Source organism: Symsagittifera roscoffensis, chromosome 7 (genome assembly GCF_963678635.1).
Source record: "Symsagittifera roscoffensis chromosome 7, txSymRosc1.1, whole genome shotgun sequence".
Taxonomy (NCBI): domain Eukaryota; kingdom Metazoa; phylum Xenacoelomorpha; order Acoela; family Convolutidae; genus Symsagittifera; species Symsagittifera roscoffensis.
Window position 1 is genome coordinate 47,937,730 of NC_087068.1, and position 12,345 is coordinate 47,950,074.

The following is a 12,345-nucleotide window of genomic DNA, read 5'->3' on the forward strand; positions in this document are numbered from 1 at the left end:
ATCGTGAAACGATCACTCAAAAGACGATCTACAAAAAAACGAGGCCCACTTCTAGAACACGAACAATTTCTTCTCTCTACGAAAACAACTCCTTCCTCTTTCATGCAGACACTGCTCCAACAGCTCACAAGAAACTACTCCAAAGAACATAAATCTCTCCATCCATCCTTCACTACAATATTAAATAGAAACTTAAAACTGTGGAACCAGTTAAACACTAGTATTTATTACCAATTATATTCTTGATATAACTATCCCTATAAAATATTTCTTACTAACCAATCATGATCCATAACTAACACTGAAAATTATTTGCAGTGCTGAAATTACTTGTAGTTTCAGCACCAGAACAATTTGAATACATCTTAGAAGACAGTTGTTCTCCTTTGAAACAGGTTCCATAAACCTAACTCGCGAATACCAGTATACACTAGATCTATTGAGACTAGGAGATATACGAGTAAGATTAAGATTGATATTAGACTAAGAAGTTGCACGAATCTATTCGGCCAAAAATAAGATAGCGTGACCAACAGACGGTGTACCTCATCTGAAATTACTCTATGTGACCTCTGGCATGCAACCTCCAGTCTGCTACCTCTGGTATAATCTCAAAACCAGTAATTTTGAGAACGGATGGGCCAAAAACTTCAAAAAATTGGTCAAAATTTTCAAAAAAGTGCCCAAAAACCAAACTGCAGGCTTGTTTTTTCGAACTTTTTTTCGTGCAGCAAAATAAACTTTTTTTTGCTAAATAAACAAAAATTAAATCAATTTTAATCCCTGAATGCTCATTATAATTGATTTTTTTTGCTTTTATTGTGTACCTTTTCTCGCGATAAGTGCTTAACCTTTTCACACAAACGGAGGGATGTATGAAGCCAGGGGCTGGGTTGGTGGTTTACAGGTGATTGTGGGCGTAATGGTGGGTTGCGAAATCAGAATAGTGGGACTATGTGAGGGTAAGAACAATTCGGGTGAATGGAGCTACATCAAATAGTTAAGAATTTGTAATAAAAAAACATTCAATCACTAAAACTGATAGCCAGTTTCCTACTTCAATATGTCAATATCCTTGTTTTCAGTGGCCTTGTTTTCAATGGCCCTGAACGGTATCACTGAAAAATTAGAAAACTTCAATCGAGTTTTTTCAATCAGGAACAAGTCTTTTCAAAACAAAACACGGAGAGAAGAAGTTTCTGGTCCTATTTATGATCATATGAATCTAGATTTACACAAATTGTTTTGACAAATATAGCGCGAACCCAAACAGAAAAGCATTTCAACTTAGCGGCAAAAACAACCACAAAAGGATGCCGAGCTGGGATTTTTTTTTTAATTTTCATTTTTATATGATCGTTTCTAGCTCAATTTTTCTACGCAAAAATGATTTTAAAGTTTAAAAAAGGAAAAGTTATTTTTTCTAAAAAAACTTTCAGTCAATACAACTGACAGCCAGGCCCTTATTTCCATATTCCAATGGCCCTGAACGGTATGACCGAACATTGAGAAAACTTCAGTCAAATATTTTCATAGTACTCCAAGGCAACCCGCGTAGACAACTCTGAAATTGAAGTCGATTTAAATAGTATTTTATACTGATATTATACTGTGTAGAACTCGGTTTACGATAGGCCAATTAGATAAGCTAATCAACGTAGAATGTTTTCAATGTAAATTTACGGTAAAAAAAAAACAAAAATCGAGCGCATAAAAAGATGTGAATCAATTTAAGTGGATTATCGCAAGGTAGTGAAACTGTTTTGTTGAGATCAAAATCTCAACAAAACTGATTTAACCTAAGTTTTTTCGTATGGAAGCTTCAGCATTTTTGTATGCTCAAGAAAATCTGCAATTATTGGGTTTAGAGGAGTCCCTTTCAAATTGTGCAAAACTAGAGGTTTCCGCGATAATGAAATTTAAACAAAGATTTTTGAAAACTTTATTTTGACGTGAACGTTCTAAGCTCATTTTTGCTAGGCAATTAGTGATTTTAAAATTTAAAAATATAAAAAATTGCAAACATTTAGTTATAAGTTATCCCCATAGTTTGTTTTCAGGCCAATCATCTAAAAAAAAACAGTTGAAAAACTAAAATTTTAGTTCCACTTTTTCTCTAGGTTTGAGAGTCTAAAAAACTGAAATTTTTTGTTCATATATTCTGTACATAGTCTATATAAAATGAGCTTACAAAGTTTTGTTAAAAATCGATTTTCAAAACCTTAGGAAAATGAAACCAAATTCGTTGACAAAAAGGATTTGAATGGATTAGGAACCAATTGAAAATGACTTTAAATCCACATTTTGTATCAAACTAAATCAATTTTAAATCGTTTTAATATGATTTTTTAAGGTATTTGCTAGATATTCTGTAAAAATCGATTGCACTCCATTTTTTGTCAGTGATGGGATCTCAATACGGGATTATTTGAAGCTAAAGAAAATCAATCAAACGATAATGTTTAAAAGCAAATTTGTCGATGAGTGGGAAGAATCTATCAAAATTTTCTGCATATAAAGAACTGCTACGGACTTTCATTTCACTGAATTATTGTCATCATTCAAGAACAAGAATCCACTCTCAGCTGTGGTGATGAAGTTCAGCCAACGAAAAAATGAAGTCACAGGCAATTTAGAACCTGCTAAAAACTCGTTCCACTTTAGTTCCAAGTTATTATTTAGACAAAAATTTGTTTAGTTATTGTAAAGAAGACGAAAAAAGTTTCTCAAATAGCGATGCGAAAGTGATTCATAACTTTTTGATGGGATTCATTAGTTGAGCAAAATTTTTCCAATTATCAAAAACAAGCTTTCCTAATTACTTCAGAAACAGAGAGCCTAAACGGAAAGTTTCCTCATGGAGGTTACCTGCAGGTCCTTTTACTTTTCTCAGTCAAATTTTAGCTATTAAATTTTATTGCAAGGCAGCTAAAAGAGACGTAAAAGCTTGATTTTTTATAAAGTGTTACAAGTTTCATTGCTAATATTCTTACCAATCAATCCAATTTTCCTGATAAAACCGTAACTCGAGGGCTTGAACAATAGTGGTGAGCATAATTCACTGACCACATGCAGATCAAGAGATCAATCCTCCAAGAGTTATGAAAATATGGTCTGTAAAAAAAAACCACCCCGATCATAACTACGCCTCATTTTCTTCAAAAGTCGGCACTAAAATGTTCCTTTATCAGTTAATTCGAAAAATTTTAGCAGTTTTTCCAGGCATCTTCTGGCGTCATTTGTTTCAAAAAATATATATGCAAAAATAATTTTTCTTTTTCATACATTGTAGTACGGTAAAATTTATGTATCAAATGACACTGTTTAATTTTAAAGCAAATCGAAGAGAAACATCCAAAATAAGATCTGTGTTAATCATTCTTTTAAAATAGTTATTTGGGATTGTTAGATGGGTAGCTAGGCAAATCATTATCTTTTGAAAATCTTTCTACTGTGAACTGTCCAGCTCAACCATGGCCTTTCATTGGTTCAAGGTTACTAAAAAATAGTTTTTTTTTGAATATTTGAATTCAAAAGACCCACAGTCAAATATAACAACATTTTTTTCCGTTTAGTGGATATCATCTCCATGCAATTTTTGATACTGAGAAAAAAGAGGCAATATATTTTTACAAGACGTGTTTGAAATAATTAATAATTTTAAGTGAATCACTTGGAAAATTTTTCTTTAGCTGTGATTTGCATCACAAAAGACGACAACACATCTCGGCATCAAATTTGATCTCCAAGCATTACAAAATTACAAGGATAAACTGTGTATTTTGTTACTCATAAGCAGACTCCGCAACAAGGACGTTCTTTTTGTTCTTATTTTGCTTTTTTGTTTTCTTTGATAGTTCCGACAAAAGTTTAACATATTTAAAGCATTGTCTATGAAATTCAGGAATTTACAGACACAAAAACGTACAACTACCCAGTGCACAATTTGGCCTCGAAACGAAAACTTGCAAAAACTCTTTCAATAGTTTTGAAGATACAGGATAGCTGTGAGGCAATTTTTTTATTCGTTTTTGACGTTTTTTTCTCAGTGTAAGTTTGTCAAAGAACAATTAAAGTCTCCGGCATGTTTGAAACTTTTAAAAATAGTTCTATGGGTCCTATTTGATAGGTCAAAGAAATCAGTAGTCGAACACTTTTTAAACAGCAAATAAACTCCAAAAAGCCGAAAAAGTCAAGTTACAGCTTTTTTTTCAGTTCCACATTATCAAGTACATTTTACGAAAGTAAAAAAAAAAACAAAAACGGTTTCTCGAATAGTTACGTGACGGTCACACCAAATATTCGATTGAGAATCGTTTTTTTTATTTGATGCTTCTGTAAGCTATTCAGCTCAAAGATTGACATCCATGGGTAAAACCAAAATGAAAACCTAAATGTTTGACATCTTATTTTGGAAGAGCTAGAACCAAGTTTCAAAATACATTTTTCTTTTCAGTTTTTTTGTTTTCTATGCTTTTTTATAGTTAGTAATGAGAGTAGTTGCATCAAAATAGACTGCACTAAGGTCGCGTGACCTGTCTGTTGGCAGCTTTTCTAAATTTCGTCAGGTTTCTAGCAGATTTTTGTTGTGAGTCATCTCGAAAGAAGATACCATTGTCACGTACGCTTGTTCTTGATTGATGATAAAATGCTTCAAAAGATCACTTTCGTCGATTTAGAAAACGATTTGTTCTAATTGGCAGCGGCAAAAAATCAAGTCAATTTCTTAAAATCATTTGCTTGAAAGGAGCCCTCGAGGAAAATGAGCGGAATAAGCTATAACTTAATCAGCTTACGAGAAATATCAGAGGAACTTCATTTACCAATGGTAATTAGAAAGAAGCCGACTAATATAGTATGATAATAAAGCGGAACAGTGTAGAGATATTCATCGTTTTTAAAAATTTATCAAAGCCAGCTTTAAAATTCATGCAATTGAATGAAAGCATGAAGCCCATATGGTTGCGCATGGAAACCTGCAGCATTGAAAACTACTTTGATCTGAGTTTACTATCATTTGCTTTGGGCTTCGGTTAAAATTGAAAAATTTTGAAAATAAAACAACCCAAACGCCACTAATTTGCGTTTTTATTGTTTAGAAAGCTTCTTTGCAGAGTGCTCTAATTAAACTTTTATTTTAAAAGTATGACATCTACCATCTACGATGATTATGAGCCGAAGTTGGGGACAGCTTTCTGGAACTGGGTTTCTTACTACGTGCAATATGATAGGTTCGAAGAGAGAGTTGGTGAATACCTACAGTACCATTACTACATTCGTGGTTCCTTTGATTTATTGGAGGTGAGAGCTAGCACAACCACTAGCATTTGCTAGAAATCCATCCTGTTAGCGAATGACTAACCGCAAAAAATTGCACTCATCAATTTCCAAACAAGTGAAAAATAAAAGATCTAACAGTTTTAATTTAAAAAGAAAGCGGATTGCTGGAAAGATTGCGAAGAAAGATCCAAATGGAGTCTACGTCTTTCTCAGGCGTTTTTTATTTATGAAAAGTAACTAACTGACACATTTTTTTGCAACCCAGACACAAAATTTAGAAGTTTCGATCAAAATAGATGTCAATAATCAGTACAAAAATGGGATCGGGCCCTTTGTGTAGTCAATGATTTAACATTCAGAATGAAACCTCTCCCTATCATAGTTCTTGGAAAAACCAATTCCAAAGGATTCGAATTTTTAGGCTATTTAACTAAAAGAAACAATGATTCGTTGATAGATCCTTTTGTTTCAATAAGTAACCAAACATGTAAGTTTCGGCTCTAATTATATCATAGATCATAGTCGATCTGGTCCTAGAGTTAAACTTAACTTATTACAGACACATAAATTAAAAGTAATTACCAAAGATGGTGAAAGATTAGACACAATTGGGTTGAGACATTTTTTTGCTAACAAAATTATTACGAAGATTTGAAAAGGTTGTGGGAGACGGTATCCCGCTGCTCGCCTTGAAAAAGAAGGTACACTGTCGTTTGAAAAACGATTCCGGCCTAAGGATGTTTGTTGAATCTTCTTGTAGAAGACACATAAATTAAAAGAAATTACCAAAGATGGTTAAAGATTAGACACAATTGGGATGGGGCATTTTTGCGTACAAAATTATTACAGAAGATTAGAAAAGGTTGTTGGAGACGGTATCCCGCTGCTCGCCTTGAAAAAGAAGGTACACTGTCGTTTGAAAAACGATTCCGGCCTAAGGACGTTTGTTGAATCATCTTGTAGAAGACACATAAATTAAAAGAAGTTACCAAAGATGGTTAAAGATTAGACACAATTGAGATGGGGCATTTTTGCGTACAAAATTATTACACAAGATTAGAAAAGGTTGTTGGAGACGGTATCCCGCTGCTCGCCTTGAAAAAGAAGGTACACTGTCGTTTGAAAAACGATTCCGGCCTAAGGACCTTTGTTGAATCTTCTTGTAGAAGACACATAAATTAAAAGTAATTGCCAAAGATGGTTAAAGATTAGACACAATTGGGATGGGGCATTTCTTTGCTCACAAAATTATTACAGAAGATTTGAAAAGGTTGTTGGAGACGGTATCCCGCTGCTCGTCTCGAAAAAGAAGGCACACTGTCGTTTGAAAAGCGATTCCGGTCTAAGGATGTTGGTTGAATCTTCTTGCAGTTTTAATATTTTACCAAACATAATTTACTTAAAAGGTTTTTATAAATAAGGAGAGTTTTTTAAAGAGAAAGAATAAAAAATAAAAAGTAAATTCAACTGTCTAATTGGATGAATAAATTGGAGTCAATGAAAGTGCAGGCCGATTGTTTTATTTTGCTTTATCCTGCACCTGCTATTAGACTTCAGTCTTGTTTCAATCTCTTGTCCTCCTTTAACTAGACAAGTTTTGCATTTTTGTTGGTTTTTGATATTCATTAATCAATTTTTAGTTTAATTGGAAAGCTCATAATATTTTCATCTGCCTTAGTTGCTTCAATATTCCGAGCGGTTGGGGGCTCTTCTGTTTTCAGAGCCAAAACGATAGGCACACACCACCTGAATGGCGTCGTGGATAGAATTGATTTCTTTTGGTCATCCATTGAAATTTTGAAAAAGTCATGGCTTTTTTCTAAAGTTTTTAAAACTGAAAGACTAAAAAAAAACTAAAAAGTTGAGATTAGGGTCTGATGTTTAAGGTTTTAAACTAAGTTGTTCAGAGGAAAAAACATTTTATTGTATGACAAAGTTCCGAAGAGCAAAGATTCCGCTCGAATCTTAAGTAAAAAATTAAACTAATGGCTTTTTGCATTGGTGTAGATTTTCTAATACTTAAACTCACCTCTTTTTGGAGAAAAACAATCTCTCCAGTAGCTAGTTTTTAGCGTTGTTAGATATAGAATAGCAAGGTTAAAGATCAAGGTTACAAAACACTTGTGAGAAACAAAATGAGAAAAATTTACGGAAAAGTTACATAGACACGCTTTCAAGTTTTTCTCTGAAAGCGCATTGTAATCTCTCGGAGTTTTTATTTTCCTCTCGGCCGTCTCTAGTTGTTTTTGCAATTGGCTTTTTAATTTCCTTTTTTTAAATCTTGGTTCACATTTTTAAGGGTTCAAATTGTTTCTGGTTCAATTTTTTTCTAAGTCAGCCTAACTACATCTTCTGGTTCACTCTCGGGTGAGGCCGTGATTCCGCTAAAGACGTCCTTCCCAAATTTACGAGATACTCCTTCTGGATTCTTAGCATTAATTTGAAGTAGTTATGGACGGCACCTAAAGAGGAGAAAACCTTATTATCAAACGGCTTTTCTGTGGCAATCGTTGTGCTAGAGTTCCTATTGATAATTTTGCCATGAAAAACCCTTGGAATTTCCACTGTTTGAACTCAGGCTCCAAGTAGTTTTTTTGGGACGTCACAAATCCCGGGTTATCGTGAGACAAGATCATCTCATGATCATTTGGGATTCCTAGTCTCTCTGTCTTTTCTGGGAGTTTTTTTCTCATCTAGATAAGCCATCTTCCAATGGCGGGAGGTTGGGTTCATTTGAATAGTTCTTTTCCTATTTTTGAGTTTTTTATGAAAAGACCCTGGATTGGTGCTGGCTCTGCGCTAAAACCTTTTCAGTTTGCTTTTGGCTTGTTCTCCATTCCTAAATATATAAAACGCTTTTCAATTACATCACTTTGAAAAAATGATCCCATGAAACATTTGGCACTACATATAGAGGCTTGAGAAAAGCAAACATAAAAAATTGAAACTTGGGCATCAATCAGCCCCTAATATTAGTCATATGTTCACTTAGGCTTAGCATGGGGTTTCCTTCATAGGTAAAAAAGAATCGAAAAAACGCTGTTGAATTAGACTTTTTAACCTTCATTTTCAAAATTTTGAATCAAGTTTTAATGGTTTTTGATGCGTATAACACAGTCCCACAACGGTGAAAAAGGAAAAAGTTGCCAGAACGTTTGATTAGACATGGCTTAAAATTTCTTCAATAGGCTGTTGCGTTGTTCTATTTTGAAAAGTTTTCTAAAGCAAGAAAGACTTGAAAATGAGTGTTCAAATGCAAAATTTTGATAAAAAGCCCAGCAAGAAAAAAATTGGGTTCAACAGGTGTAAAAATCAGCTCAGAAGCTCGGAAAAGTAATATTTTTTCCCAGATGAGAGCAATTCGTGCTGATGATGGTAGACACTTGATGCAATTTTTTTAAGTGGATGATTATCCGTTAGGGGCCGATAAATTGTTATATAGTTGAATCGAGAATATTTTTGACTTCATACTTTTCGCCATTTCGTGGCATATAATGGTGTATTCTAGTGTCCAACAGATGGGGAAAAAATTTTCCATGTTGGGCGAATGTTTTCTTTGTTGCTTCGTCGCAGTCTATACAAACAAGATGGAGAGATTGATGTGACAAATTTTTAGGTTGTTTTTTGAAAACAGTTTTGTGATTATAACATAACCGGCATGTGTATTGAGGAGTTGGATTACTAAATTTCAGAAAAATCTTACAATCGGCATGAAGTAAGGGATGAAATGGAAACCATAGAAATTTGAGAAACTCGCCGACGAAGGAAGAAGGACAAAGAAGAATCGTTTGATCAGATAATGTTCTAACAAAATTTTTGGATTTGATCTACGAATTGTAATTATTGTATCACATTTAATAATTTCACTGACGGTAGAACATTTTTTGCTAGTTTATTTTTTGAACATCTTGTCGACATAAGGAAATTTCTCCAGACGAAATCTAATTTGGGACTTCAGTTTCAAGTAGCAATGAAATTAGCTTTTGTGAAAAACATGTATTTATTTTTTTCATGAAGAACTCTCATCTACGTTTCTGCTTTGTGTTCGAAACAGATAAGGTTACACGAAAATCGTTTGTTTTGAATGCCTTTATGTTTAATGATATTTAGTTGGACTGGGAGTTCTTAGGTTTCAAGCATGACCTTAGAAAACTTTTAAACTATGCTTGGCGGCTATTTGGTCGCTATGCTTTTTGGTCGCTATGCTTTTTGACGGTTATTTGGTCGCTATACTAAGTATTATTTAAAAAATAAAAGTGAAGATCTCTTCCATTTTCTACCCGGCTCAGTTCTTTGATTTCAATAAATTGTTCATTCAGGTAAAAATGCTTTTTCTAAACACAGCAGTTACGCCAATAAGTAACTTATTTGAATTTTGTATGAACTAAAAAATTGAATGGAAAAACGGAGGTACATTGTTGTAGTTGTTTTGGCACGTTTGGTGGCATACTAATGTAAGGATGTCAAAAAATCATATTTTGACCTTCACGTTTCAAGACTAAGTATTAATATTTTGCAACTGTTACAGATATCTTAGTTTGTCAAAATTACCCTGTGAATTAAATGCCTACAAAGAGGGAACTTTTTTCTCTTATAAGTACGTTTCTATAAAAAAATCAAGTTTGAGAAAAGAGGCTGGGAAGGATTCTTTAAGGAAACTTTCTCCTTGCGTGACATATCAGATAACATATCTTTTTTGATTTGTTTCAGATCACAAGTAACTTGATTAAAAAATTACTGGCCAAAGGTGAAAATAATTGACTTTATATGTTAATTGGTTTATTGATACTGGTAGGAAGCTCGCTTTTAAAAGGAAATTTCAAATGAAAAATTGAAAAAGAACAAATTTGAAAATTTCAGTTGTTATAAAAGAACAAGAAGTCCAATAAGCTAAACCATTTTTCCTTTGGAGAGATGATCTCTTTTAACCAAGTTTTGAATTTTTGCATTCATTACTACTTATGCTTTATTTTAGTTTTTCAATTAGGTATCTGAAAAATGGCCAGAGTCTGGAAACAGGGAAAACGCTTAAAACTTGAAAAAAAGGTTTTCAATATATCTGACAAGCTCTTTTCGAATACTAGGGGGTGACAAAGTTTTTAAAACTTATCTTGCAAACATGTAAAAAAAGAAACCAAATTTTCCGAATTCATTCTGGTCACAATTGAATGGTTACTCTAATTTGAACTTTGAAAGAGTTAGTTACTTTGCTTCAGAAAAAAAAAACATTTCTTTCAACATCCTGAGTTTCTCTGGGCTGAGATAATTTGACAAAACTAGAAATAAAATTAGATTTGGGGTAGATTTAAACTATCCCGTTGTCCCAAGAAGCAATGGACTTGTAAGAAACGAGAAAGTTCTGGACGTTTTCACTTGTTGTAAATGTGTCAATTGATCTTTCAGTGAGCAAAATAGTTCCGTATTGGTTGTTATGTCAAAAGCGCATTTGTCAAACGCTGCATTTTTTTTCAATCGCTAAAATGAATCATTCAAATCGTTTTGTCGTTATCTATTCAATTGACGTTCTTGTTACCGTACATTTGAAAAAAATGAAAAAAAAACTGACAAACAAAAATTTTCTGAAATACAATTACATAGCCTTTAAAATTTTTTTCACTTGGACAATTATTTGAGAAGAAAAACACGCAGTATAGATTCCATTTTTTTCCAGGAAAAATTGACGAAATCCAACATTACACTATCAGTTTCCAAAAATATCCCGAAACCTCTGCCGTCCTTTATAAATTGTAATCCATTTAAAAAAGTTGTGTGTCCACAATAAGGAGACGTGAAAAAATGATTCTTATTCATGGTAGTAGGTGAAAAAAGGTATGAAAAAGATAATTCAGCCGGCTAGTGGATTTTTGAACGCCGGATTTTTCCTTTTAAAACTACAAATAGATGAAAAAAACTCATGATTTTGCTCACTTTTTGGGTAAATTAGCAATTCTAGCTTTTTAAAATTTTTCGCAATGTTCAACACGGTTTAGTCACATTATTTTTTAATACTGTGTATGACTGAGTAACTTAATTTTTTTTAGACCCTGATTGTTATTGCATCGATTGGACTGAACCTATTTTGTCTGTTTGCCTTTTTCGTGGTCGAGGAACTGCGCTCAGGAGAATACTTTCTTCTCGGTTTCCAATGCTTCTCTGAAGTTGTCCACAGCTGCATTATTCTCGTCGCAAATGTATTCAAAAGCTGGTTGTATTTGCAGTCTCATCTTTGTATTCGCGACTTCGAGTTAGTTGAGCAAGAATTTAAATTAAGCGTGTAAAGACCGCTTTCGTTTTTTCACATGGAAGCAGATCATAAGCGAAACAGCCACAAAATTTAATATATATCATTGTTCAACCAATTTTTTGAAATTGTAAGAAAATTTTATAACAAGCGTTTTTCCATACAATTGATGCATGGAGTTGTCTGATAAGCATTTTCGGTGTATTGTTGCCAACCTGGGTAAATAAGTGGTGGTAGGGTATATATCAAACCAGGGGCAGATCAACAACTTTTTCGAGGAAGGGGACATTCAAAACTTAAGATTTGATACAGGGGCGGATTTAAGGAGAGAGGGAATGGGGGTTGATGCTCACCAAGCTTTTGATAATTTTTTTTGACAAACATTTTAGGCCGACCAATCTTAATTTTTTCTTTTTATAAAAATTTGAAAAAGAGCGCACCGAAAAAACGCAGTTTTCCGGTCAGAATTCTCCCAAAAAGTGCCAAAAAACTTGTTTTTTTTTCACATTTAAAAAAAAAAATTTCCCCTGCGGCGCTGAATTTTGGTCAAAATTGGGTGTTTACAGTGTTATGCGGGTGCTCGGGGTATCTATTTAGGTGATCTTGAAAAAACTCGCAAAACTTTTATTAATTTTTTTGAAAATCCCCCTAGTCGAAAAATGTTAAATCCTCCCCCTGGTTTGATACATAGCTTTCAACCTACTATTTTAGCATAAGATTTTGTCTTACAATTCATTTTAATTCAAAGGTGTTGCAATTTGTTTTTCAAATTTGTTTGCTCAATGGTTTGTCTTGCTGCTTTTGTTATTGGTAAAAACTGCTGA

At 33.5% G+C, this 12,345-nt stretch overlaps 1 protein-coding gene across 1 annotated transcript in view; it reads left to right on the forward strand.

The window, feature by feature from the left end:
* Positions 1-5,020: 5,020 nt before the first annotated feature.
* The window catches only part of LOC134851741 (uncharacterized), a gene marked incomplete in the record, with an annotated part of 63,127 nt that continues 55,802 nt past the window's right edge, over positions 5,021-12,345 (forward strand). Inside the window, 2 exon segments of the mRNA XM_063867959.1 lie at positions 5,021-5,301; positions 11,322-11,524. Of these exon segments, the coding sequence (XP_063724029.1) occupies positions 5,146-5,301; positions 11,322-11,524 (359 nt within the window).